We start from the raw sequence: 27,986 nt of genomic DNA, 5'->3' as shown, positions 1-27,986 counted from the left end.
ACAAATGAGATGGGACTGTATGGCTACTCCTGACTCCAGTAGTTGATCTAGAAGTGTTGGAGAGACTACAGAAAGATAGGGAGGTGTTGATCCATCTGATCTGTTTAAGAGACATCTAAATAGTGTGCATCCTGATTTTTTTTGCCATTTACACAGATGGTTCAAAAGATCCAAGGACAGGATGTACTGGGTCAGCATTTGTAGTGCAGGAATGTGGGGTGGCAAAACACCAGTCTCAACGTCAACAGTGAAGAGGCGACTCCAGGATGCTGGCCTTCTAGGCAGAGTTCCTCTGTCCAGTGTCTGTTCTTTAGCCCATCTTAAGGCTTTATTTGCCAGTCTGAGATATGGCTTTTTCTTTGCAACTCTGCCTTGGAGGCCAGCTTCCCGGAGTCGCCTCTTCACTGTTGACGTTGAGGCGGGTGTTTTGCGGGTACTATTTAATGAAGCTGCCAGTTGAGGACTTGCGAGGCGTCCGTATCTCAAACTAGACACCCTAATGTACTTTGCTCAGTTGTGCACTGGGGCAACCCACTCCTTTTTCTATTCTGTTTATTGGCAATTTCTCGCAAGGAATAGCCTTAATTTCTCAGAACAAGAATAGACTGATGAGTTTCAGAAGAAAGTTATTTGTTTCTGGCCATTTTGAGCCTGTACTCAAACCCACAAATGCTGATACTCAACTAGCCTAAAGACCAGTTTTATTGCTTCTTTAATCAGGACAACAGTTTCGGGCTGTACTAACATAATTGCAAAATGTTTTTCTAATAATCAATTAGCCTTTTAAAATTATAAACTTGGATTAGCTAACACAACATGCCATTGGAACACATGAGTGGTTGCTGATAATGGGCCTCTGTACGTCTATGTAGATATTCCATTTAAAAAAATTGGCCGTTTGCAGCTACAATAGTCATTTACAACATTAACAATGTCTACACTGTATTTCAGATCAATTTTATGTTATTTTAATGGACCAAAAATGTGCCTTTCTTTCAAAAAACAAGGACATTTATATTGTACAATAATCCTGAAAGTCACCATTTCAAAATAAAAAATATATAAACCAAAAGTTAACATGTTCACTCAGGTTTGTTACTCTCCAGAAAAAGCCTTAGTGTGTTTGATTCAATCGGTATGAAACATCTTGGCCAAAGCACTGCATTTGTCTGTGATGGGGTGGATCCCAGCCTGGATTGTTTAATGAATTTTTTATCATTTTTAATCTGAGAGGTGTGGCACCTGAAATGCTTAAATAAATATCTAGCTGTACAAATACAGTACATATGACCAAAAAAACTGTCAATGCCCCTGCACGGTCTATCAACAATTTAAAAAAAAATCCCTACAAGTACATTCATTATTGTGCCATCTTCGTAACAGATTGTTTTAGATGATTCTGTCTCTTGACACGTTTTGGATTAATTTATGATCCTTAAAAATAACAATAAAAACCTTAATTATTGGCATTCCTCAATCAATACCGCTCAGAGCACTTATGAGCAGAGCCAGGTGACTTACACTATATATAGAAAAGTATGTGGACACCCCTTCAAATTAGTGGATTCGGCTATTTCAGCCACATCCGTTGCTGACAGGTGTATAAAATCGAACACACAGCCATGCAATCTCCATAGACAAACAGTGGCAGTAGAATGGCCTTAATAAAGAGCTACGTGACTTTCAACGTGGCACCGTCATAGGATGCCACCTTTTCCAACAAGTCAGTTCGTCAAATTTCTGCCCTGCTAGAGCTGCCCCGGTCAACTGTAAATGCTGTTATTGTGAAGTGGATACGTCTAGCAGTGGTAGGCCACATAAGCTCACAGAACGGGACCACCGAGTGTTGAAGCGCGTAAAAATCGTCCGTCCTCGGTTGCAACACTCACTACCGAGTTCCAAACTGCCTCTGGAAGCAACGTCAGCACAAGAAGTGTTCGTCGGGAGCTGAAATGAGTTTCCGTGGCCAAGTAGCCGCACACATGCCTTAGATCACCATGCACAATGCCAAGCGTCGGCTGGAGTTGTGTAAAGCTCGCCGCCATTGGAAACACATTATCTGGAGTGACGCTTCACCAACTGGCAGTCCGACAGACGAATCTGGGTTGGGCGGATGCAGGGAGAACGCTACCTGCCTCGATATAGAACACACTGTTCTATAGTTTGGTGGAGGAGGAATAATGGTTCAGGCTGGGCACTTAGTTCCAGTGAAGGGAAGTCTTAACGCTACAGCATACATTCTAGACAATTCTGTGCTTCCAACTTTGTGGTAACAATTTGGGGAAGGCCCTTTCCTGTATAGGCATGACAATGCACCTGTGCACAAAGCAAGGTCCATACAGAAATTGTTTGTCAAGATCAGTGTGGAATAACTTGATTGGCCTGCAGAGCCCTGACCACAAACCCATCAAACACCTTTGGGATGAATTGGAACGCCGACTTGCGAGCCAGGCCTAATCGCCCAACATCAGTACCCGACCTCCCTAACGCTCTTGTGGCTGAATGGAAGCAAGTACCCGAAGCAATGTTCCAACAGCTAGTAGAAAGCCTTTAAATGTTTGTCATTTAGCAGACACTTTATCCAGAGCGACTGACATGGGCAACTAGGGTTAAGTGCCTTGCTCAAGGGCACATCAACATTATTTTCATCTAGTCGGCTCAGGGATTATGCCACCTTCCCAGAAGAGTGGAGGCTGTTATAGCAACAAAGGGGGTCCAACTCCATATTAATGCACGTTATTTTTAGAATGAGATGTTTGACAGGCAGGTGTCCACATACTTTTGGTCATGTAGTGTATCTTAAGCAGTTACTCTGCTGCTGATGATGTTTGCTGCTCTCTGGATATCTGTCTGTAAACAATTCAAATTCAGGGAAATATTACACTTCACTCATCCAGTTCTAAAGCCTATGCTGTTGCCCTTAATCAAATGTCAATTTTCAAAGCCTATGCTGTTGCCCTAAATCAATTGTCCAATCACACAGGCACATATAGGTTTGTTTCTATTGTCCTGTTCCCTTCTGGGACAGTTTCTCAGTAGTCGTATCCTCAGATGTCAATGATGGCAAAGATCTCGGGCTTGTCGATGTCATGGATCTGCATGGCTGAGTAAGTGATGGCCTTCACTTCTGTCCCCTTTAGGGACAATATACACATAGTTAAGTGACACTTTCAAAAATACAAACTATTGTAATCAGATGACTCCTGAATCAATGAAAACAAACTATGCCTACTAATCATGTATGTAGTATAATATTTCAGTAACAGAATACATATCACAACCAGTTGGATAAACAATCTTCATCAGGTCATAAACCGTAATTATGCCTTATGGCCAGGAGGGAGTCAGACAGCAGACCTCTTTCTCAGTTCGCTCACCTGTGGATGCTTGACCAAGTTGAACTCTTCTCCCCACCTACAACAGCAGAGGAAAACAATGTGAGTCATGGAGGGAAGCTGAGAATGAACCAGAACTCCAGACATAGGAACTGGAGGAGGAAGTAATGATAACATGCAAGCCTTGTCTTTCTCAGGGGTAGAATGTTCCAACTAAAACCAACCCACCATATCCCATCAGACTGTTTCATCTAGGAGTAATGTCATGGCTCAAAAGTCAATGATCAATCACATGCGAGTATAAATTAGCACCACCTAGTGAGCAAAAACTAAACCCTGACATGTGTAACTTCAGATCAACTTACCCAATGGAACGGATTTTGAAGTGCATCCTGTCAATGTGCAAAACTTTAACCTCCTAGAAGACATACATTAAGTTAGGCAATACCTTATTATTGTAACTGTTAAATGAAATTGGTAGTTGCCATGATATCTTTTTGAAAGCTTATTACATTTGAAGCATGAGCTATTTGAAGCAAACAATAGCGCTTTGGTAATGAACTGTGTTGTAAGGGATACAAGATAAATAAACACTTCTGGTAAATGTAATGATATGTTATCTTCTAGTTGTAATCAGGTTTCAAACCCACATTTTTTTTGCAATGCAATCCTGTGCATGCTCCTTTGACATCTTACAATTTTACATACAGGCACCAAGAAATCTATACATCTATACATCTATTGATGGGGGTAGGAGAGAGAGAGCGAGCTCCATGTAGCCTCACTGGAATTAATACGTTGAAGGCCCTTACTCTGGGAATGAAGAAAAGATCTGCACTGAATTTGAATAACCAGTCATCTAGGAAGTGGAAGAGAAGAGATTCCATGTCATCACCTGGTCAGGAAACAAACAGACATAAAAAAGTATTCAATGCAATGGTAAGTAAAATATTGACCCATATGAAACATATTTACATTACATTTGTCATTTAGCAGACACTATTATCCAGAGTGACTTACATTAGTGAGTGCATATATTTCCCCCCCCGTACTGGTCCCCCATAATCTACTCCAGACATGTACTGTCCCTATGAGTATTATGCCTGTTTTCAGTCTGTTATTCCATCTCACCTTCTGACTCCACTTCTACTGTGTCAATGGGCTCCACTGTCTCTGTATCTGTCATATACCCAAACATTGCCATGGCACACTGCTCAAAGGCCTCCTCCAGAGAGTCTCCCCAAGAGTGGAGCCTAGGAACATACATAAGAGTTATGACACAGATGCAAGACAAACCCACTGGGCACAGACGTCAATTCAACGGCTATTCCACGTTGGTTCAATGTAATTGAATTGAAATGACGTGAAAACAACGTTGATTCAACCAGTGTGTGCCAAGTTGGAAGCCACTCCGTACGGTCAAGTTACAGATCGCTGCTCTGCATTATCAGGTAGGCTTTGGGGATTTCGCAATAAAGGTGTAACCACCACAGTTAAGGGTAGGAGCAGCAGTTGCTGTGGTTCATGGGTAGTCAGTCCACTTACTGTACATCAGCAGTGTGGTCCAAATCTAGAGAGAATCCAAATTACAAGATGAATAGATAGATAGATCAATTATTCAACTCATGTTACTATAATAAAGTAGAGTGGGCTATAGGTAAACATTCAATCCAGGGGGGTATTAGGGTATCGAGGGTATTAATCTACTAGGCCTGGCTACAATATAAATGTGTCGATGAAGCAATTTCGGATGGTAGAGCTGTCTCCTCCACTAAAGATACTCTTCCACTGAACATTTTAACAGAAACCCATTCATGTACTACCTGGTGAACAATCTCAAATCAGGCCAAAGCAAGCTAACTAGCGAAAAATGTAAGTATAGCTTGTCATCAAGCATGTTCATAACAGATTAGCTACACAAGTTCGCAACTCACATTCATACTTCTTGTTGATCGCCGGGTATTTCGACTTGGTATCTTTCTGTGACTCGGTGAGATCAAGCTCACGATCATCCATTGTGATTTCTTTCGTTGATTTGAACCCTTAACTACTTAAACGTATACTTCCTGTTGCAACATGGATTGTTTCAGGAAGTATTGTCAATGTAGTGACCAATCAGGTACCAAAGATTGCTCGCCTTCTACTTCTTTGATATAATGGCGTTCGCATCAATTATATGTGTATTCCGCCACCTACTGTGCGGGTGGATAATAAAGATCCTCGAAATGAAATAATGCGGGGTAAAAATATCGCTTTTTGCTGTGTCGTCACTAGTTACCACAGCCACGGAGCCAAACCCCCCCTTTTTAAAAACAATTTATCTTATTAATATTTGATTTTAAACCTAACCAATAACATTAACCACTCTGCTAACATTTTGCTAACCCGAGACTTAAACTAAGACCAAAAAGCACATTTTGGTTTTCATTAATTATTACTATATAGCCCCTTTGTAGCTGTGCTATCTAGTGGAAACATTTTTGGTAACCCGGAATCCTGTCGGAGCCTGTTCTTTGACGAATACATATACGACATCTTCCGGTTTAGTTGACGGTGATTGGCTATTTAACCTCTATAGCGTTCCCGCCAAGGTAGCCCGGCTGCGTGCTTGTTCTTCGCGAAGCGCTATTTCTGAAAACAAAGCTACTTGTGTAATATTATCAACGCCATGGCTGATAAAGAAGGTAATTTCATTCAAAAGTGAATAAGCTAGCTACCAAGGTAGGCCAGGAAGGCGGGGGTTCCCGGGGTATCAATCGTGGAGATAATGAATGTATAATTGTATACAAAGAAAAGTATCCAGCTAGCTAGCTAGCTAGCAAGCAAGCTAAGTGTATTCAAAAGCAAAGCGTTGTTTAATCCCAGAGACACAACCTGTTTGGGGGAGTGAAATGAGTTAGCTAACGTTCGCTCAATTTGTCAATACGTTTGTTAACATCGGGGAAACCCTACTCAATGGGCGTAACTATTAATTAGCTAGCTAACACTTTCTCAATGTTAATAGGGTACCCTCAATCACAACTATATTTCCTTTGAATGGGTTGCTGCTAGTATGAGTTACATTTAAATCTGTCTCGATTGACCTTCATTCTGTTTTACAGCAGCGTTTGATGATGCTGTAGAGGAGCGGGTGATAAATGAGGAGTACAAGATATGGAAGAAGAACACGCCCTTCCTCTATGACTTGGTGATGACCCATGCCCTGGAGTGGCCCAGCCTCACAGCACAGTGGCTGCCTGATGTCACCAGGTAGGGTTCATTTGATACTTTCAAGACAACTGGGAAATTGAAAAAAACGAGGTGAAAACACGAGTGATATTCATGGAGAAAAGTCGGAGCTCTAGAAATATGCCAGAATTTCTGAGTTGGATGACCATTCAAAACTATTTTTTCCAGTTGGAGCCCCCCCCCGAGTTCCCACTTTTCTTGAATGCTTCAATTATCTGTGCATGTCAATATAGGAATACATAGCTAGCTATAGTTGCCATGAATATTTGTGCACATAACTGCCTTTGCTAGATTACTGAGATAACTATGGTGTCTTTAGGAAGATTTTTTTTGTCTCCATATGTGTTGCGAAGGTATCCTTGTATGGACCATGTTGAGTTTGTAATGCCCCCTATTACATAAAATAAAAGGAAACTGTTTAAATGTATCTGTTTTGGAACACCTTTTTTCTATAATTTTAGACCTGAGGGGAAGGATTTCAGTGTACACAGGCTGGTTCTTGGCACACACACATCAGATGAACAGAATCACCTGGTCATTGCCAGTGTGCAACTGCCCAATGACGACGCGCAGTTTGATGCTTCTCACTATGATAGTGAGAAAGGCGGTGAGAGAATATTTTTGCTACAATTACGACCTTTCTGTGTAAATGTTTAAGGTTTTGGTTCATTCAAAATATTTTACTGGTGGTAATATACATTAGTCCTTTTCGCTGTAGCTCACTGATCTGACTCTCTCGCTCCCTTCAGAGTTTGGCGGCTTTGGCTCAGTCAGCGGTAAGATTGAGATTGAAATCAAGATAAACCATGAGGGAGAGGTTAACAGAGCCCGCCACATGCCCCAGAACCCCTGCATCATTGCCACCAAAACCCCAACCAGTGATGTGCTTGTCTTTGACTACACCAAACATCCCTCCAAACCAGGTGGGTCTGCTTACTGCACATTTAAAATGTATGGCCAGGAAGTCCAAGTCCTGCTTTAAAAATGTTTGGAATAATGTGTTCACCTGTGTACTACAGATCCATCTGGAGAGTGCACCCCAGATCTGCGTTTGAGGGGACATCAGAAGGAGGGTTACGGTCTCTCCTGGAACCCCAACCTGAGTGGTTGCCTTCTCAGTGCTTCTGATGACCATGTGAGTGACTTAGCACTTGACCCAGAGCAAGTGCTTGAACACTCTTCCTCTTCCATGCCTTTTCTTTTCTCACCTTGTTTCCCATCTGTCTGCAGACAATCTGTATGTGGGACATCAGTGCAGTTCCTAAGGAGGGGAAGGTTGTGGACGCGAAGACCATCTTCACTGGACACACAGCCGTTGTGGAGGATGTTTCTTGGCATCTACTGCACGAGTCGCTCTTTGGATCGGTAGCTGACGACCAGAAACTCATGATGTAAGGCTCCATGAGTTAACTCCCCTACAGCAGCAGCATTGTTTGGTCTTGCTCATTGAACAATAACACTTGGTTACTGTGTTTACTGTGCAGTTGGGACACGCGATCAAACAATACGTCGAAACCTAGCCATGCTGTGGACGCCCACACTGCAGAGGTCAACTGTCTGTCCTTCAACCCTTACAGCGAGTTCATCCTGGCCTCAGGCTCAGCAGACAAGGTGGGCTGGATCTCTTACTGCTCTCAATTCTTCCAAGATTCTTTCATATTGTAGTTAGTGAATCAGTAGTGTGGATTTAACGGTTTCTCCCTTTTAAGACTGTTGCTCTTTGGGACCTGAGGAACCTGAAACTGAAGCTGCATTCATTTGAGTCTCACAAAGATGAGATCTTCCAGGTATGTTAAGTCATGAAGCGGACAATTATTCCCTATAAAGTCTGTTTTGCACAAGCTGTGTGTTGAACCATCTATGACTAAGTTGTGTCAAATATTTCTGCTCTTTTCCTCCCTTAAGGTCCAGTGGTCTCCTCATAATGAAACCATCCTGGCCTCCAGTGGCACAGACAGGCGACTCAACGTGTGGGACCTCAGTAAAATCGGAGAGGAGCAGTCGCCAGAGGATGCTGAGGATGGTCCACCTGAACTGCTGTTCATTCACGGTGGTCACACAGCTAAGATCTCAGACTTCTCGTGGAACCCCAACGAGCCCTGGGTCATCTGTTCGGTGTCTGAGGACAACATCATGGAAGTTTGGCAGATGGTAATACCTTAGGACAGACGGTGCTCTGTCAAACAGTGGGAGGCTATAAAGAATAGTTTATTCATTTCATGAGGCCTAAGTAACAGGTTTGCAAGGATGGCAGAAGCACTACTTTAGTACTACCAGTATTACCATCTTACTATAATATGTAGAATTTTATTAGTCAGAGTAACAAGAATGTCTTTCCATTTTCCAGGCTGAGAACATCTATAATGACGAGGACCCAGAAGGAGCAGCAGACACTGAGGTCCAGGCATGAGTGAAACTTGAGTCACACAACAACCCTCCATTGATCACATCCTCAACACCTTTTTTTTCTCCTTTCTCAATAGGACACAATGTTTAAATGTCTTCGAAAAAAGACATGGTGCATAAGAGTGGGTTGTTTTGAAATTTTGTAAGGGGAAACAAATAAATGTAGCGGGGAAACATCTTAAATTATGCGCGTTGTGTTAGTAACATTTATAGTTTAATTTCATAAGAAATTAAATAGATTTTCATTCCCTTGACAGCTGTATTGTAGATTTCCCCAATCACCTTTGTATGACTAGTATCCCTGTCTTGCTTTGTATGCCACATCTGCATCGGATTTCTTTTTGCTGTGTATGTGTATTCATAATAAACATTGTTTTTACAGTAGACCTTCCATGCACAGTGCAGTTTACAGTTAAGACATGCTGATCTCACAGCCAAGGCCAACTATCATAATGTCATTTTTAATGTATTAAGAGCAGTTTAAGTAAAGCAATCACTGACATTATTGGCTAAATGCGCAATCAAGGACACTTGCAAACAATACATGTTCGGTCTGGAGGGATTGTGGATATTCCAGGTGTTTTGTCAACTATCCTGTACTTCCATGGAAAAGTTATGATTCCCCTTAAGCAAATGTCTTGCTTGCTTCAATACAGCCCATGTAATAAAATCACCTTGAGACTCCCAGGAATGTTAATTGTACATGTCAGGCAATTGTAAGTAGTACAGGCTTAAAATATTAATTTGCTAAACCTTCATTCCTAAGGGTCAAAAGGATCATCTGCTAGTTCTCTGCATCTCATGGCCAGTAGCATACCACATCCTTACCCTCAAAAGTCCCTTCAATTCTTCCAATTGTCTGTTTTTTGCCTTTAAAAAAAAAAAAAAAAATGACGCTTCAGCTTCCTCATGGTCTCCTCAACTGAGTCCACAGTCTCCTGATGAGAAATTAGAACAGTTACACCACGCCTTTACTGGCTCGGTATCCTAGCAGGCATGGTTCATACCAGCCTTCTAGATTCATCATGCTACCGCTGAAGGCACAGTGAGGCTTGTTGGCAGTGAGTGAAGTCATTCACGGCCCTGTGACGGGATGGTCATCTGGCCCGATCCTTCAGGGTGTTTAGCTGGTTGTGCCGGATCTCCAGAAGCTGGGCTACCTCTGAGACTAGACATGGGCCTGGAGCTCCTCCTGGGGGCAGAAAAAAAGGATAAAAGCAAGTTTCCACTCATGCTAACAGTTAACTCTCAATGACAGGCAGCCGTTAACAGCAATAACAAATCTGTGATAACACATGTCAACACAATGAAACGTCACATCAAAGGGATGACAAATAATTTAAAAAAATCACAGGAAAATGTAAACGCCCATCATACTGTAACCCTTTACTAAAGTGTAGATGTACAAGAACTGCATTCTCACAAAAGTTTACATGCAATGTTGTGGGGTTTCCACTCCACTTTACCTGTGTGACTACTGGGCCATAATACTGTTGTGCAGTCTGTGTTAGCTGGCTCTGAATACAGTCTGGCTGTGACAAATGGCTTACTCTTCACCTGTCCCACCTCTATCTGCAGATGAATATACTCCAACTGGATGCTGATAAGGACTCTATGTACCTCTAACAACTGACCTCTCGTAGCCTGCAGCATAGGCTGCTCCAGGTGCAATAGCTCCCATACCAATTAATTCCTCTGACTTTCCAGACGGCCCACCTCTATGCGCTCCTCAAAGAGCAGCCTCATACTGTCCATGCTACCCTCCAGCAGGACAAAGGTATGTTCCACCTCAGTTATGCGTGCTTGAACCATATATCCGGCACTGTACGTGCTTCTCTCAGAGTGGGTTACTGCTGCCGTTAGGCTGCTCTCCACAGAATGTGCCTCCTACATATACTCCTCTTCAGAGTGCAAGTCCTCTCTAGACTCAACTTCCCTCCCGCTTTGTAGATCCGTCATTGGTGTCTCCATCACCTGTCAAAAGAAGTGGAAGTGGACAAGGATAGGAAGAAGAGGAAAGGGTAAGAGAGAGTTTGTGTTGCACTCACAGATCATTCAGACTGATAAGTCATGGGATCCACAGTGAAGTAGCAAGACTTATGATTCATGGGAGTCGGAGCTCTTTCAAAGCCAAGCTTAATCTATGAAATTGCACAAGAATAGACTGAGAAAAGCACAAGGATCCAGTCAACATTAGAGATCTGTTTTTGTGATTCCACCATCCTATGAGCTTCTGTCTAGACATACTGTATATTCCTCTCTTTTCACTTCAGTACGCGTCTGTGCTCCTGGTATCCAAGTCGGTCTATTCTTACCTCTATCTGATTTTGATATGATATGGCATAGACAGTGACATTCTCAGACACTGTAATATACATGAAGTGTACAGGCAGCTGCAAGTCAGAATTTTACCCATGTGTAATTCCAAATTGGACATGAAAACATCTCCTAAAATCATGTTTAATTCGCTTAGCATATTTGTCAGATAAAGCTATTCTGAACATCGGTTTTTATCTTTATAGTTATTTGTAAAGTGAATGACAAACAGTGCAGACAAAAACAAAGTTAAAAGGTGTGCAGGTGAGCTTTGAAACCCAAGAGGGCTTATACGAAAACCACACCCGGAAAAATAACAATATACACTGAGTGTACAAAACGTTAGGAACACTTGCTCTTTCCATGACATAGACTGACCAGGTGAATCCAGGTGAAATATATTATCCCTTCTTGATGTCAACTGTTAAATCCACTTCAATCAGTGTAGATTAAGGACAGGTTAAATAATTATTTTTAAGCCTTGAGACAATTGAGATATGTATTGTGTATGTGTGCCACTCAGAGGGTGAATGGGCAAGACAAAATATTTAAGTTCCTTTGAACGGGGTATGGTAGTAGGTGCCAGGCGCACCGTTTTGAGTGTGTCAAGAACGGCAACGCTGCTGGGTTTTTACGCACTGAACAATTTCCCGTGCGTATCAAGAATGGTACACCCAAAGGGCATTCAGCCAACTGGACACAACTGTAGGAAGCATTGGAGTCACATGGGCCAGCATCCCTGTAGAATGCTTTTGACACCTTGTAGAGTCCATGCCCCAACAAATTGAGGCTGTTATGAGGTCAAAGGGGGGTGCAACTCAATATTTGGAAGTTGATCCTAATGTTTTGTACACTCAGTGTATATTCTGCATGCACAAGTGTTATAAAAGTGTCACTGGCACCCTCAACTACAGTGGCAAGAAAAAGTATGTGAACCCTTTGGAATTACCTGGATTTCTGCATAAATTAGTCATCAAATTTGATCTGATCTTCATCTAAGTCACAACAATAGACAAACATAGTGTTCTTAAACTAATAACACACACATTATTGTATTTTTCTTGTTTATTTTCAATACATCATTTAAACATTCACAGTGTAACTACATTTCAGTTCTTTCCAAATGTTCATTTCAGTTGTTCAGTAGATTGAAGAGAAGCCTATTTGTGCTGATTTATCTGGTCCTTGTAAATGCTGTTTTGAGATTAGATAACTTAATGTACCTATGATAAATAATTCAATTATCTGATGAAAATAAATCTGACCTTAATCACTCTGATAGCTGTCAAAATAAGGAGTTACACTATATTCATGTGTCAGAAGTATTTGTTATCATGTCAATCTAAAAGTCGTATCTACACACCAACAAGTGATAATGCAATCTTTAATAACCTTTTTCTGGGTGGGCAATAATAGAGAAGAAGAAAAGAGAACGATAACACGTTATATGAGGGATATTTTCCCCGCCAGTAGGCGGGCGGTCCTCAACATCATCGGTAATTCCTTTCATGTCCTCACCTGTGCGCGCACTACAGCCATAGGTTGGACAGCACAGACGCAAGCATTTTGTCAGTTGTTGGAAACAATTGGAGCGTCCGTGTGCAAAACCGATTGCTCTAGTTTGTACAAAACAATTATTGTAGCGTTTCAGCAAAATATCACTAGTCTCCTCCTGTGGCACACTTTGCGGATATGGTTTACCTGGATTTTCAGTCCAGGTTCTGAAAATAAACTTGAGAGGAACTCAGTGGAAACGCTTCAAATGGAAAGCAGATAAGGAAGACTTCTCTATCAAGTCGGGACCTAAAACTTTTTTTTCCAAAAGGTAAAACCAATTCCTTTTGAATTCTTTATGTTTCTCATATTTTATGGTCAAAAAGTGTGTGTAGCACTGCTGAATGTCGCTTTTGTGTGATAATGAGCAAAGGAATGTAACTTGGTGTTTTATCTCAGTCTTGATTATTATTACAAATTATCCAACTTGTAAATTCATAACTTTCATCACATAATAACTTTCTTATTAAATAGTGAGGAAACATAAGATCTCATTGAGGTATCTAGCTTTTAGAATGTGTGGTAGGCATTCTGAAATATGCCTATGATTGGCGGTTGATGGTACAGTACAGCTAGAGCGCAGACTACCCTAAAGACCAGACGTTGAATACATTTGAATCCTTATGACCTCCACAAGCCAGAATGTTGAATACAATTATATTTTAACGTACTTTACCGGTTTTCTGTGTGGTTGGTCCTTTTGCTGGTAGGAATGTGAGACAATATATGCACAGGAAAGTAAAATGACATCAATTTTTCAAAGCACTGGTAGTGTATTCCGATTTCTAGCACAATATAAAAAGACAGAAATCTGAATGCGCTGTTATTATACGTTGCTGTCGATATATTGTCTCGCATTTCTACCTGCAAAAGGGCCAACAGCAAGAACAACCGGTAAAGTAAGTTAAAATCTACATTTATTCAACATTCTGTCTTGTGGAGGTCGTGAGAGGAAACTTAAAACGACCCAAACGTTCATTTATGTCCGACATTGAATTCAATGCCAGGTCTTCAGGCTAAGCACAGAAGACTCCTTCTAGTCACTGAGTCAATACCCTTACTGTGTACCTATGTTTGTCTTCTGTTGTTGCAGGCCTTTCTTTGTTTTCTGAAATCCATGCTTTTTAATTAAACGTTTATCATACAACCACCTGGCTGTTTCCTCATTGCTGTTGCTCTAAGATGGCAACTCGGTGCGAATTCGGTGGTTTGTATTTGATTATAATAAAATGTTAAAGTATGGATTTAAGCAAAGAAAGGCATGCAACAACAGAGGACAAATTGGTACACAGTAAGGGTTTAAGAATTTAAGTATCGATGCATAACAAATCAAAGGAGTCTGAGGTTCATAAAAAAAACAAAAAAACTTGTCTTCACTCAACTCAGTGGAGGAGTTGATGTACTTGGCTAAGGTACAGCCAACCATTGGCATTTTTAATGTATTTTATTTAACCTTTATTTACTTTTCAAGTCGGTTAAGAACAAATACTTATTTCCAATGATGACCTACCCTGGCCTGACCCGGACGACGCTGGGCCAATTGTGCGCCGACCGATGGGAATTCCGATCACGGCCGGTTGCGATACAGCCTGGAATCGAACCAGGGTCTGTAGTGACGCCTCTAGCACTGAGATGCAGTGCCTTTAGATTGCTGTGTCACTCGGGAGCCCAAAGTTAATGTCAGAAGTGGGATGCAGGTTCAGATGTGGTGGAGATTTGTGTAGCATGGCCTTTGGTGATCCAGGAACAGTTAAACAAATGGGTAGAAAGATATAATCCTAAAAATGTTTTACTAAGGAGGTCTTTGCAATGAAAGGCTAAATCAGTTTTTCTATTAATTATCTGAGCAGTACTCATGGACACTGCCAATCTTATGGCACTGGTGATGTTGGTTGGTATGATCTCTCCCAGTAAATGGCCACATGGCAGTCTAATTTATTTCCTTTATCCTTTATCATGAGTGAAGATAGCCTGACATTCTCAGTTCCCCAGGGTCTCCCTCTGTTTGTAGACATACTGTACATTGCCTGTCCATGGACTTTGAACTGGAAGCTTAAAGCATAACATTGTCTTGACTGCAGATCAGTTGGGGAATGTATTGGTGTATTTCCATGGATAGAGTCCTTTTGGAGACTATTTGGCCAGATTTATCAGTCGTGCTAGATGTTGTCACAATGTCAGTTGCTTGTTCTTTCTCATTAATGTTATTATGGACAACTAGAACTAGAATATTCTCTAGAAGTAATTACCAGTGTAGTCTGCTAATGAACATTGGTGTATAGTCTCTTTCCTGACCATTTCACACAACCAACCCACCTAACCTCTGCACCTAATGAGTTCACCCTGACCTCTACAGAACAGTCTGAACTGTAGTGGAGACAATATACTTTTGTTTAGGAAGGGTGTGTCCTTTACTGGTGGTGCTTCCTTCTCACCTGGCCGCAAGCCAGGCCATGGCTTGTATCCATGGAGATAACAGGTGCCTTATGTAACCACAGAGCCAGGAGGGGATGCCTCTGCACAGCTAGGGCCCTGACTTTTCCCCCAGATTGGAACTTGACCATGAAAAACTCAGGACACTAGTAAGAGAGGGGTGAGGGCATGACAGACTGAGGGTGCTAAGAGGAATAAAAGCTCAGTCTCTAGACTGTAGTCAGTGTTGGGAGAACTCAGTAGAATGACCACAGTAACCATTGCAGCAGTGGAGAGAGGGGGCCTGGTCAGTACAGAACTTAGTTTGCAGCAGTGGAAAGAGAACATCCCTCTTATGATGGGCTGTAGACCTTCTAATCACAGTCTGGAATGGGCGACAGTGTCGTGAGTGTAGTGGAATCAGCAGTGACTTATGTCTGCAGTGTAGTGAGGAGCCTTCTGTGTGTAGACGGAGTGGCAGACAATAGGTTTAATCAGTAGGATTGGCTGAGTTACTCATCTGTCATCAATGAGCCTTTGATCAATATTAATGAGAAATCCAATGAGTTAAAACATTGGCCCTCAATATGTGTGTCTCATGTTCTCAGTCCGACTGTCCTTGACGGTGCATAAGTATAAGCTTGGGGACTGTGTATCAGTTGTATTAGCCAAATGGGACATACTTTCTTTTAGTTGCCCATTTTAAGCCTTCTGAAATATAAAAAAAACATTTACATAGAGAACATTTGCATCTTTCCACTGCTGGACTAGACTGTTCTCCTGTATTTCTGCATGTCCCATAGAGTTTCCAATAATGTTTCCTAGTCCTCTCAGCATGCTCAGTGTGTGTGTGTTATTGTGGTCAGGGCACAGAGGGCTTGTTTTAACTGGCGAGAACAGAGGCTTCAGAGATGCCAGTGGCAGGGGAGGATGTACTTTAAGTCTCAGCTGTGTTTTTCCCCCCAGTAGCCACTGTCACTACTGTCAAAATACTTATTCTCCCCTGGTTTTCTTCCAAAAATACAGAGGTCCAGGCTTAGACCCACAGCAACACTGAGGAGGTCTAGAAACAGGCAGATTCAAGTGCCCTGTCATGAGAAAGGAGAACAAGAGCGAGAGGCTGAAGGAGATTTGGAAAGGGGAGTTCCTCAGCAATTATCAATCTCTCAGGAATGCAGCCTCTACTCTTAGACAAGCTGCTGCATGGCTACAGTGTCCCAAAAGCACTCAGACTTGAACAGATCTGTGCTCGACTCCACATATTTCCCCCTTACAGCAACAATGACCCTGAATGAGAGTAGCAGAGGGGTGGGATTAAAAACCTCATGACCGGTAATAGTTATTACTGAAAAAACTGTATACTGAACAAAAATATAAACACAACATGTAGTGTTCATTTCATGAGCTGAAATAAAACCTCCCTGACATTTTCCATATACACACAAACGCTTTTCTCTCATTGTGTTCACAAATTTGTTTACATCCCTGTTAGTGAGCATTTCTCCTTTGCCAAGATAATCCATCCACCTGACAGGTGTGGCATATCAAGAAGCTGATTAAACAGCTTGATCATATACACAGGTGCACCTTGTGCTGAGGACAAAAAAAGGCCACTCTGAAATGTAAAGTTTTGTCACACAACACAATGCCACAGAAGGCTCAAGTTTTAATGGAGCATAAAAGTGTTATGCTGACTGCAGGAATGTCCACCAGAGCTGTTGCCAGATAATTGAATGTTCATTTCTCTACCATAAGCCACCAACTTCATTTTAGAGAATTTGGCAGTACGTCCAACTGGCCTCACAACCGCAGACCGTGTGTAACCATGCCAGCCGTGGACCTCCACATCCGGCTTCTTCACCTGCAGGATCTTCTAAGACCAGCCACCCAGACAGCTGATGGAACTGTAGGTTTGCACAACTGAAGAGTTCAAGCAGAAACAGATTCTCTGTATGCTCGTCATCTTCACCAGGGTCTTGACCTGACTGCATTTCGGCGTTGTAACCGACTACAGTGGGCAAATGTTAGATACTGGCACACTGGAGAAGTGTGCTCTTCACAGATAAATCCCAGTTTCAACTGTACCGGGCAGATGGCAGACAGTGTTGTATGGCATCGTCTGGGCGCGTTGTTTGCTGATGTGAACTGCCACCATGGGGTACTATGTTATGGGCAGGCATAAGCTACAGACAACTAACACAATTGCATTTTATCTATGGCAATTTCAATGTGCAGAGATACTGTGACAAGATCCCGAGGCCCATTGTCTTTCCATTAATTCGCCGCTATCGCCTCATGTTTCAGCATGGTAATGCAAGGATCTGTGCACAATTCCTCGAGGCTGAAAATGTCCCAGTTCTTCCATGGCCCGCATACTCACCAGACATGCCACCCATTGAGTACGTTTGGTATGCTCTGGATCGACGTGTACGACAGCTCCCACCAATATCCAGCAACTTCGCACAGCCAAGAGTGGGACGGCATTCCACAGGCCACCATTAACAGCCTGATTAACTCTATGTGAAGGAGATTTATCCCGCTGCATTAGGCAAATGGTGGTCACCAGATGTATTTTTTACAAGTGCTTAAAACTTTAAATTCTGTTACCAGATCGGTAATGGAATTTCCAAAAAATTAACAGAATTTCTGCAATTGAATTGGCTAAAGAGTTAAATCGTAGTAGTCACAAACCAATGTTGGGTTCACCAGTTTGGACAATACAGTACAGGACAGTAGAGTAAAGAAAAGTGGAATTCAGTATAGTAAAAAGTAGAGCACACGTTGAGTACACTATACTGTACTGAACTCTACTCTACTGTGCTGTACTCTGATGTCCAAATTTATCAAACATGGATGTCTATGATTAGTTCCGATTTGGTCCGGACCAACCAGATTTGGTCTTGTTTGGGGGAAGAGCTCATTAAAATAATAGTCAGTGTGTAGAATAATACCCAGATATGCAGAGGAGGATATTGCATGTTTCTACATTTGTGTACCTATTTAGGATACAACCCCATGAAGAGAATGGCATTCACGTCCATAACTATGCATTTCTGCGTAGCACAGATAAGGGACCCATGATTAAATTTTGTCTCCGCTATTCCGTTACTGGGAGTAAATCCACTTTACTTACTGTAGTTCAATAACCCAATTCATTCTGCAGACACCATTGAATCTTAATTCGGACCAAAGATTAGAGTTTTTTTGGAGAACATGGACTCATAAAAAAACTGAGGGAGATTTTACAGAAATTCTGTTAACAAACTTTGCATCTGCACAGTTCTTCCAGTCAAGTTTTTGTAAAATGTTCTGTGTAAATGAAGTCTTCCTTGTACATAGTTGTATGGTTTGTTAAACTTTTGAAATCAATGGTTTTTGTTTGGCATACATTGTAAGTGAAAAATCTGAGTCTACCGTGGAATTGCCCATATGTAACAAAAAAGCCGTAAAAACAAAAATGTAAAGCAAAGTTACTTTTGTCCTCCAAAAAGGACAAAAGATGGGCCCAAAAAAAGTACTAATAAAATAATGACCCTGATTCCCTGTCGACGGCCCTTATCTTACTTAATTGGCATGTATTGTTGTTGCATTTTTATCACTCCTGATCCTCACATCCTTTAATAGCAACAACAAAATGTACGTAAGGGATTTCCTCTCAAGATGAATGCGTAGCTATATATATTCAGCCTCTCTCTTTGGAAGGCCATTTGTCTTATCGGATGTATTTCAATGTTTCCTCTTTCTACTGTTTTGCACAACAAGTAAATAGGAAGACTAGGAACTGACCAGAGCCATTTGCACAACATAACAAAATGTTTTAGAAACCACCACCCGCTGTCATTGCTTCATGTGACAATCCTTTGTAGGAAATGGAATTCATTGGGTTATTCCAGTTTTCCCCTATAGTGGTGCCTCACCTACAGCAATGGACATACATAATGAATGCATGCACTTCTCTGGTTTAGAATGTGTATGGTTTTCTAATCGACTGCCTCTCTGTAAAATGCCCTTTACTTGAGTGCTGCTGCTCTCCTTTGTTTGATAACGGCTACAGAATAAAGGCACACCCTGATTCATGAAAGAACAGTAAAGCCACTTTCACACTAGTAAAATGTTAACTCTATATTATAGCAGCACGTCACATTATTTCACAAAGTGTTCAAAAGTGTTCAAAACTGTAGCTTATCCTGGGGGAGCTCTCCCTGGGGGAGCCGTTGGGTCAGAGGGGATGCTGTAGGATGACTGGGCATTGAGTCTGACTGGAACTTAAACTTTGCACTGCCACTTTAAATCCTGGAGCCCAGACTCCCATATCATGGTGAATGTGCTCCTGCTTAAACCAAGTTATACTCACTCTTTAAACAAAGATGTCTGTTTCACTGCCACACCCTTTTTGACTTGTCCCCACGGGCACATGTACCAGCCTGGTCTGCTTCTTCACTCTGAGTCACTTTTGCAACAACTCCTGTAGTGTAAACTTATTCCAACCCTCACTTACACAATACTTCTGAAAGTATTCACGCCCCTTGACTTTTACAGTGTTTTGTTGTTACAAAGTGGGATAAACATTTATTTAATTGTCATTTATTTGTCAACGATCTACACAAAATACTCTAATGTGAAAGTGGAAGAAAAATTCTAACATTTGTTAAAAATAAATACAATCATTCAAATAAAACGCTAATATATCTTGATTAGATAAATATTCAACTCCATGAGTCAATACATGTTAGAATCACCTTTGGCATCGATTTACAGTTGTAGATTTACCCAGAAAGATTCACAAGAACTTTCCACACCTGGATTGTGCAACATTTGCCTATTTTCAGAATTCTTCAAGATCTGTCAATTGGTTGTTGATCATTGCTAGACAACCTTCTTTTCACTGTCAATTAGATTAGTGTTGTGGAGTAACTACAAGGATGTTGATCCATCCTCTGCTTTCTCCTATCACAGCCATTCAACTCTGTAACTGTTTTAAAGTAACCATTGGCCTCATGGTGAAATCCCTGAGCGGTTTCCTTCCTCTCCAGCAACGGAGTTATGAAGGACGCCTGTATCTTTGTAGTGACTGGGTGTATTGATACACCATCCAAAGTGTAATTAATAACTTCATCGTGCTCAAAGGGATATTCAATGTCTGTTTTTATTTTATTTGACCCATCTACCAATAGGTGCCCTTTGTGAGGCATTGGAAAACCTCCCTGGTCTTTGTGGTTGAATCTGTGTTTGAAATTCACTGATCGACCTGCTCGACCTTACAATTATCTGAATGTGTGGGGCACAGAGATGAGATGGTCATTAGACAATCATGTTAAATACTATTATTGCACACAGAGTGAGGCCATGCAACTTATTGTGACTTATTACTATTTTCCTCCTGAATGTATTTAGGTTTGCCATGACAGGGGTGGAATACCGATTGTCTCAAGACATTTCAGCTTTTCATTCCCCTTTGACGTTATGGGGTATTGTTTGTCACTGGCCTACACACACTTTTAATTTGAATCCATTTTAAATTCTGGCTGTAACGCAACAAATTGTGGAAAAATGAGCAAATACTTTCTGAAGGCACTGTATAGGTTGTGCTGTTGCATTACATTGGTCTGTATATGTCTGCCATAGCAGGTTAACCAAACCAAAGTCGCACAAACTGGTCCGCCTTTGCTGTGATACATTTCAACCAGGAAATACACACCCTTCAATAGCTGGATTGGGATACTCAGGATGAGCTGCACTGCAGATGTTTGATATGTGGCCTGGTTTACATACATCGTGGTGTGTGGGTCTGATGGTTGCTTCAGGCAATTCAGCTTTTCACTGCTTCCCTCCCCAGGCTTCCTCATAAAACTGGAGACCTACAGATCCCATGGAATTGATGTGGGTCAATGACATACGGTAGTGCAAACTGTCAGGGCCCTCACTGCTCCAGGATTTACAATCACAAGTTGTTCTGTTCTCAAAGAAGGGAGGCAAACACAACATTCTATCCTCTACACTGTCTTGTAGTTACTGATGAGCTATTTTGCTGCTGTTGTCCTGTGTAGGACTGTTCAGTAGACGTTTCTCCTGGCCAATGTGAAAGCACCACGTCTATTGTGAGGGAAAAGTAAACAGCATGTCAGAGCACAGGCCTGCTCCAGCAGGATTGGGCTGGGCTGGAAAACCACAGGGGAGGCTAATGATTGCTCATGTGTGTGGATGCAGGTAAATCAATAGCCACGTATTAATCAATGTTTATATCTTAAATCACACGTTCCTTGAGACTTTTTGTTAAACCCTATTTTTGTGTGTATTATTATGTGTGTATCATTTGCGTCAACACCCAGCCACCATTGAGCTGTGTGTTTTGGAGTACTATAATGACAGTGCCAATGAAGCAACTGTAATTTTGGCACGGGCAACTTTGTGTGACAGAGTTTTGGTGTGTCCTGATTCTTAATTTGTGTGTGTGAGAAAGAGGGTCTCTATGGTAACGTCCCGACTAAAGTGTTCACAATAGTCCTAAGTGCTCTGTTGTATACTTAGGCAAACATGTATTTATCTAAGGGTTGGTCATGACTGCACAGCAACAGCATTGTGATTAGATCCACTGGAACTATATACAATGTTGTCATTAATGATCTCTTATGTGCTAATGTGAATGTGGTTTAGACTACTTACTTATAAATGCATAAGCTAGTGGTGCGCGGGTTTGGACACACCTACTCATTCAAGGGTTTTTCTTCATTTGTACTATTTTCTACATTGTAGAATAATAGTGAAGACATCAAAACGATGAAATAACATATGGAATCTGTCGTCAAGGCAGTGAAAAGGGTGGCTACTTTGAAGAATCACAAACATAAAATATATTTGTAGTAACTTTTGGTTACTACAAATATTTCATATTTGTGATTCTTCAAAGTAGCCACCCTTTGCCTTGACAGCTTTGCACACTTTTGGCATTCTCTCAACCAGCTTCATGAGGTCGTCACCAGGAATGCATTTCAATTAACAGGTGTGTCTTGTTAAAAGTTAATTTGTGGAATTTATTTCCTTAATGCATTTGAGCCAGTCCGTGTTGTGACAAGGTAGGGGTGGTATACAGAAGATGGCCCTATTTGGTAAAAGATCAAGTCCATATTATGGCTAGAACAGCTCAAATAAGCAAAGAGAAATTACCGTCCATCATTACTTTAAGACATGAATGTTAGTTAATCCGGAAAACGTCAAGAACTTTGAACCAAATTTGAAATGTTTGGTTCCAACTGCTTTCTTTGTGAGACACGGAGTAGGTGAACGGATGATCTCCGCATTTGTGGTTTCCACCGTGTGGAGGTGCTTTGCTGGTGACACGGTTAGTGATTGATTTCGAATTCAAGGCACAATTAACCAGCATGGCTACCACAGCATTCTGCAGCGATATCCCATCTGGTTTCCCCTTAGTCCCACTATCATTTGTTTTTCAACAGGACAATGACCCAACACACCTTCAGGCTGTGTAAGGGCTATGTGACCAAGAAGGAGAGTGATAGCGTGCTGCATCAGATAACCTGGCCTCCACAATCACTCGACCTCAACCCCATTTGAGATGGTTTGGGATGAGTTGTACCGCAGAGTGAAGGAAAAGCAGCCAACAAGTGCGCAGCATATGTGGGAACTCCTTCAAGACTGAAAAGCATTCCAGGTGATGGAGGTTGAGAGAATGCCAATCTAAAATATATTTGTAGTAACAAAACACTTGGTTACTACATGATTCCATGTGTTATTTCATAGTTTTATTTATTCACTATTATTCTATAATGTAGAAAATAGTCAAAAATAAAGAAAAACCCTTGAATGAGTAGGTGTGTCCAGACTTTTGACTGGTACTGTATATGTGAAAATCAGAGGCCCGCCCCTGACCCTCACCCGCAAATATAGAGAATGCCCAGTCAGAGAGAGACTAACCTTTTTTTGACAGGCCATTTTAGATAGGTATATGTTTCTTCATATAATTTCCAACATTTTGGTAGGCCATTTGTTAGTCAACTAGTCTATAATTGGATACATGCAAATGCAGCTTCTCTTCTGTCATTACTTGTTACCCTAGAACAAGTATTCCCAAACTGGGGTACGCGTTGTGATTCACTTTATTTTTAAAGATATTCTGCACATTTTCAAACATTTCCATTTATATTTTCCAATGGGGCTTTACATTTGGGTGAGTGTTTTTCTCACCTGAGTAGCCTCGTTTCACTGCCAAAAATAACATTTAAACCATCTAGTGTTCAACAAAATAACACAATGTCAAATTCAGGTAACCTAGTCTCATAATTAACATCGAATCACATTAACCGTTACTCTCATAGCTGCTGCTCATTCCGTTTGCTCGAATATTGATAAATGGTCAAAAAAAGTAAGGCCCGCGTCCATAGAGACACATACCAGCTTTACTGGTAGTACTGCACCTGTCGACGACAAGTTGTTCTGGTTCCACGAGCACATCCAATGCTAACATCAGTAATTCTACATTTGATGTTAGCCCAGCTAGCATGGACACTGACAGTTGTGAATCTGATGCAGCTGAAGAGCTACTGCCCCCTTACCTGGAAAAGCGCCGAACAACAAACAGGGACGTTGGACCATCTAAGAGGTGCAAATATGATGAGCACTACATTTATTTGGGGTTCACTTATATTGGGAGTAGTGCCTAGTGCCTTTCCTCAGCCACAGTGTTATATGTGCAAAAGTGCTCCCACAACTTGATTAAGCCTTCACTCTTAAACAAAACATGGCAATTTGAAAAATAAGCCACCGTAGTTTTTTGTGAGAATTAAGATGACTTTTGAGTAGTAAGACTTGTATAAAAGCAACAAATACCATTAACTAAGAAGGGGCTAGAAGCGTCTTGTATGGTGAGCTACTGAGTGGCTAGGACAGGCAAGCCCCATATTATTGTGGCGGACTTAATTCTTCCTGCTGCTGCGGATATGGCTGGGACAATGCTGGGGGAAAAGACCAAAAAAACTATAGACAATGACTTCATCAAACAACACTGTTTCATGATGCATCAGTGACATGGCAGGAGATGTTTTGAAACGATTACTGCTTCGCATACAAGCCAGTGAATTCTATGCTTTACAGCTGGATGAGTCAACAGACGTGGCGGGCCTGGCACAGCTCCTGTCCGTTACGTTTATGGGGGATCAATTTAAAGAAGACATCCTCTTCTGGAAACCAGGACAACAGGAGAGGATATTTTTAAAGTACTGGACAGCTTTTGTGACATCAAATGTACTTTGGTGGTCAAGATGTGTTAGTAATTGTACTGATGGCGTAGAAGCCATGACAGGGAGACATAGTAGAGTGGTAAAGCACGTGCAAGCAGTTGCTCCTGATGCCACTTGGGTACACTGCAGCATCCACTGAGAGGCTGCCAAGGTAATGTCTGACAGCTTGAAATACGTTTTGGACACTACAATGAAAATGGTTGACTTTGTTAAAGCAAGGCCCCTGAAATCTTGTGCATTTTCTGCACTTTGCAATGATATGGGCAGCGACCATGTAACGCTTTTACAAATTACAGAAGTGCGCTAGTTATCAAAGGGCAAAGAATTTAGAGACGAAGTTGTCTTTACTGACCATTTTCACTTGTCTGACTGCTTGCATGATGATGGGTTTCTCACACGACTGGCCGATCTGGGTGATGTTTTTTCTCGCCTGAATGATCTGAATCTAGGATTACAGGGACTCTCCGCAACTATATTCAATGTGCAGGACAAAATTGAGGCTATGATTTTAAGAAGTTTGAGCTCTTCTCTGTCTGCATTAACAAGGACGACACACAGGTCTTTCCATCATTGTATGATTTTGTTTGTGTGCAAATGAACTCAAGCTTATGGACAATGTCAAATGAGATATAGCGAAGAACGAGTGAGTTGGGAGCGCAATTACGCAGGTTCTTTCCCGAAATGGATGGCACAAACAACTGGATTCGTTATCCCTTTCATGCCCTGCCTCCAGTTCACTTACCGATATCTGAACAAGAGAGCCTCATCAAAATTGAATTTATCAGAAGCCACTGACAGATTTCTGGATTGGGCTGCGCTCAGAGCATCCTGCCTTGGAAAATCGTGCTGTTAACACTGATGCCCTTTGCCACTTACCTATGTGAGTGGATTCTCAGCCCTCACTAGCATGACGAATAAATACAGGCACAGACTGTGGAAAAATGATTTCAAACCAATACAACCCAACATTGCAGAGTTAGGTGCATACTTTCAAGCACACCCTTCTCATTAACCAGTGATGAGTTATTCACAATTTTTGATTAACAAATAAGGTTTTATATGTAAGATGGTTAAATAAAGAGCAAAACTATTGATTATTATTTGTGCCTTGGTCATATAAGAGCTATTTATCACTACCTGGCTTGTGAGAAGTGACATACTCACACTCTGTTTAATAAATGTATAGTGCGTGTGTGGCAGGTTTACAATGATGCAAAAAACAACATTTGAGAGTGCGCTGACCCTGGTGCTAGAGGGGGAACGCAGCTGGAGGATGAATGTTTGAAGGGGTACGGACCTATAAAAAGTTTGCGAACCACTGCCGTAGAAGACTAACTCTTGCTCACCAGAATGTCATAAATCAATAGAATGCTTCAATCTAGTTGACATTGCTAAAGTTTCTCTTTCCTCTTTCATATCTGCTTCTCTCACCCAGCAAAGACGTCTAGGGACCAGGGAGAAAATGCAATAAACAAAACGTGAAAGATTTGACCGGTTTAAAGGGATATTTCCTTTTCTTTTTTGTTGTTATTGCATTTTAGACCTAATTTCCACTTACTTTCAGGGTTAAAGCATCATCCAGACAGTTATGGTCAGAGTTCCATTCCTGAGATTTCTTTGACAGGCTTAGTTGCTTGCATGAGCCATACAGTGGCAGTGGCCAGACTCATCCCCAACCCCCCCCCCCCCCCCCCCCCAAAAAAAGTTTTTCTAAACGTCCTCACAAACTTGGAACTTGTGGTGTGAATGTGAAAAATCTGAAGACACTGATGTTGATCACAGCACAACAGTCTGTGTGACAGATCATGCAGATCTCCTAGCCCTTATCAACCCAGGAGTAATTGAAATGTTTTTCCATGTCCCTAAGATCCACATCTGAAATTGAAGTTATAAATAATGTATACATATCAATTTTAATGTATTATCTGTTTCATATAATGATCCCTTGTTGATATTTTCCCCTGTTCCATATTCAATATTGTCTTGTTGTGATGGAATGGGCACTCAAGGGAGTAGCTTGGAAAAGGTAAGACAGTATTACTCATCATGCGTCGTTGAGGCCATCCGTAGAAAGTGTCCTTTACCTTCAGGAGTATACGTTGGATTCAAGGAGTCTGAGGACGCACACTTGCTTCTCTGAACCACTTGATTCTGAAGAATGAATAAAGACTGAACTTGGTGTCATTACATGTTATTACACAACATGGCTATAACCATGTAACAAGGTGTATGTGAACAACAAAGTTACTTGTTGTTCCCAAATAAAAGCTTGTTTTTATGAGACAAACATGTTCCCAAATAAAGACACATTGTGCAGGTATGTGTTTTCGACAATCCATTAGTAATATAAAGGTTATGACAGTCAACACATACAACTAATAGAAAAATACACTTTTGAATAAGTTAAAGAACATATAAACATGTTATACACTACTACTTTAGCAATCCAACAACCTATGTAGCTTCTTTCGACATCTTGGCTATCCGTATCCCTGTCATAGCTAGGAACATGTAGACTACCCTTATCCATGTCTTAGCTAGGGACATGTAGACTATCCTTATCCCTGTCATAGCTAGGGACATGTAGACTATCCTTATCCATGTCTTAGCTAGGGACATGTAGACTATCCTTATCCATGTCTTAGCTAGGGACATGTAGGCTATCCGTATCCCTGTCCTAGCTAGTGACATCTAGGCTGTCCTTATCCCTGTCCTAGCTAGTGACATCTAGGTTGTCCTTATCCCTGTCCTAGCTAGTGACATCTAGGTTGTCCTTAGGCTAGATGTCCCTAGCTAGGACAGGGATATCTGTATCCCTGTCATAGTTAGGGACATGTAGACTATCCCTGTCCTAGCTAGTGACATCTAGGTTGTCCTTAGCCTAGATGTCCCTAGCTAGGACAGGGATATCCGTATCCCTGTCATAGGTAGGGACATCTAGGTTATCCTTATCCCTGTCCTAGCTAGTAACATCTAGGTTGTCCTTATCCCTGTCATAGCTAGGAACATGTAGACTATCCGTATCCCTGTCATAGATATGGACATCTAGGCTATCCGTATCCCTGTCATAGCTAGTGCAATGCTGCTTGTTTTCGTTATCCGCTGTTGACAAGCGAGACATGACATGCCAACTCTGGAGTGTCATACTTGTTGCTCGTGCAAGTGGAACAACACTGGCAACGTACTTCAGCTGAAATAGTTAGTCCTATATCACATTTTTCTACAGACCCCCAGAAAACGTAATAGTCTGTAGAATTTTATTTGGAGTCATTTTGAAGCACGTTTTTGGGTGAGTCTCATCTCTACCACTATTTGGCTCATGCAAGCAACTAAGCCAGACGACACACATCTCAGGAATGGAACTTTGACCAAAACTGTCTGGATGATGCTTCAACACTAAAAGTAAACAGTAAAAAATGAAATATACCTTTTAAGGAAATGAAAAGCTGTTAAAACGACCCAACATGATTTGTTTTGTTTT

General features: G+C 41.4%; 3 protein-coding genes across 4 annotated transcripts in view; 2 read left to right on the top strand and 1 right to left on the bottom strand.

Annotated features, from left to right (window-relative positions):
• Positions 1-684: 684 nt before the first annotated feature.
• Positions 685-5,833, bottom strand: LOC139384214 (protein archease). The gene is made up of 7 exons (XM_071128943.1): positions 5,270-5,833; positions 4,881-4,905; positions 4,467-4,588; positions 4,148-4,230; positions 3,701-3,753; positions 3,378-3,414; positions 685-3,134 (listed from the first exon to the last, which is right to left on the bottom strand). Exons 1-7 carry the CDS (start codon positions 5,349-5,351, stop codon positions 3,048-3,050), a joined length of 489 nt encoding a protein of 162 aa, XP_070985044.1. The 5' UTR covers positions 5,352-5,833; the 3' UTR covers positions 685-3,047.
• On the top strand, positions 5,594-9,656 carry LOC139384213 (histone-binding protein RBBP4). The gene is made up of 10 exons (XM_071128942.1): positions 5,594-6,019; positions 6,437-6,584; positions 7,025-7,170; positions 7,313-7,486; positions 7,583-7,698; positions 7,794-7,954; positions 8,048-8,174; positions 8,273-8,350; positions 8,469-8,714; positions 8,911-9,656. Exons 1-10 carry the CDS (start codon positions 6,004-6,006, stop codon positions 8,971-8,973), a joined length of 1,275 nt encoding a protein of 424 aa, XP_070985043.1. The 5' UTR covers positions 5,594-6,003; the 3' UTR covers positions 8,974-9,656.
• A 3,074-nt stretch (positions 9,657-12,730) lies between these two features.
• LOC139383719 (NHS-like protein 3) overlaps positions 12,731-27,986 on the top strand; it is a 39,123-nt gene continuing 23,867 nt past the window's right edge. Inside the window, exon 1 of one of the 2 annotated variants that reach the window (XM_071128275.1) lies at positions 12,731-13,110. The gene's annotated coding sequence lies outside the window, so the exon portion shown is untranslated. The remainder of the gene's footprint in view (positions 13,111-27,986) is intronic. The other variant, XM_071128276.1, reaches the window with a different exon arrangement.

Source organism: Oncorhynchus clarkii, chromosome 25 (genome assembly GCF_045791955.1).
Source record: "Oncorhynchus clarkii lewisi isolate Uvic-CL-2024 chromosome 25, UVic_Ocla_1.0, whole genome shotgun sequence".
NCBI classification, from domain to species: Eukaryota; Metazoa; Chordata; class Actinopteri; order Salmoniformes; family Salmonidae; genus Oncorhynchus; species Oncorhynchus clarkii.
The sequence above is the reverse complement of the archived record's forward strand: the minus strand, read 5'-3'. Positions and strand labels throughout refer to the sequence as shown.

Coding starts and splice junctions, on each gene's coding strand:
- LOC139384214 (XM_071128943.1), bottom strand. CDS start 5,351: ATGGATGATCGTGAGCTTGATCTCACCGAGTCACAGAAAGATACCAAG. Junction 4,906..5,269: donor GATCAACAAGAAGTATGAAT/GTGAGTTGCGAA, acceptor GATTCTCTCTAG/ATTTGGACCACACTGCTGAT. Junction 3,415..3,700: donor TTCAAAATCCGTTCCATTGG/GTAAGTTGATCT, acceptor CTGCTGTTGTAG/GTGGGGAGAAGAGTTCAACT.
- LOC139384213 (XM_071128942.1), top strand. Junction 7,699..7,793: donor TCAGTGCTTCTGATGACCAT/GTGAGTGACTTA, acceptor ATCTGTCTGCAG/ACAATCTGTATGTGGGACAT. Junction 8,175..8,272: donor CCTCAGGCTCAGCAGACAAG/GTGGGCTGGATC, acceptor CTCCCTTTTAAG/ACTGTTGCTCTTTGGGACCT.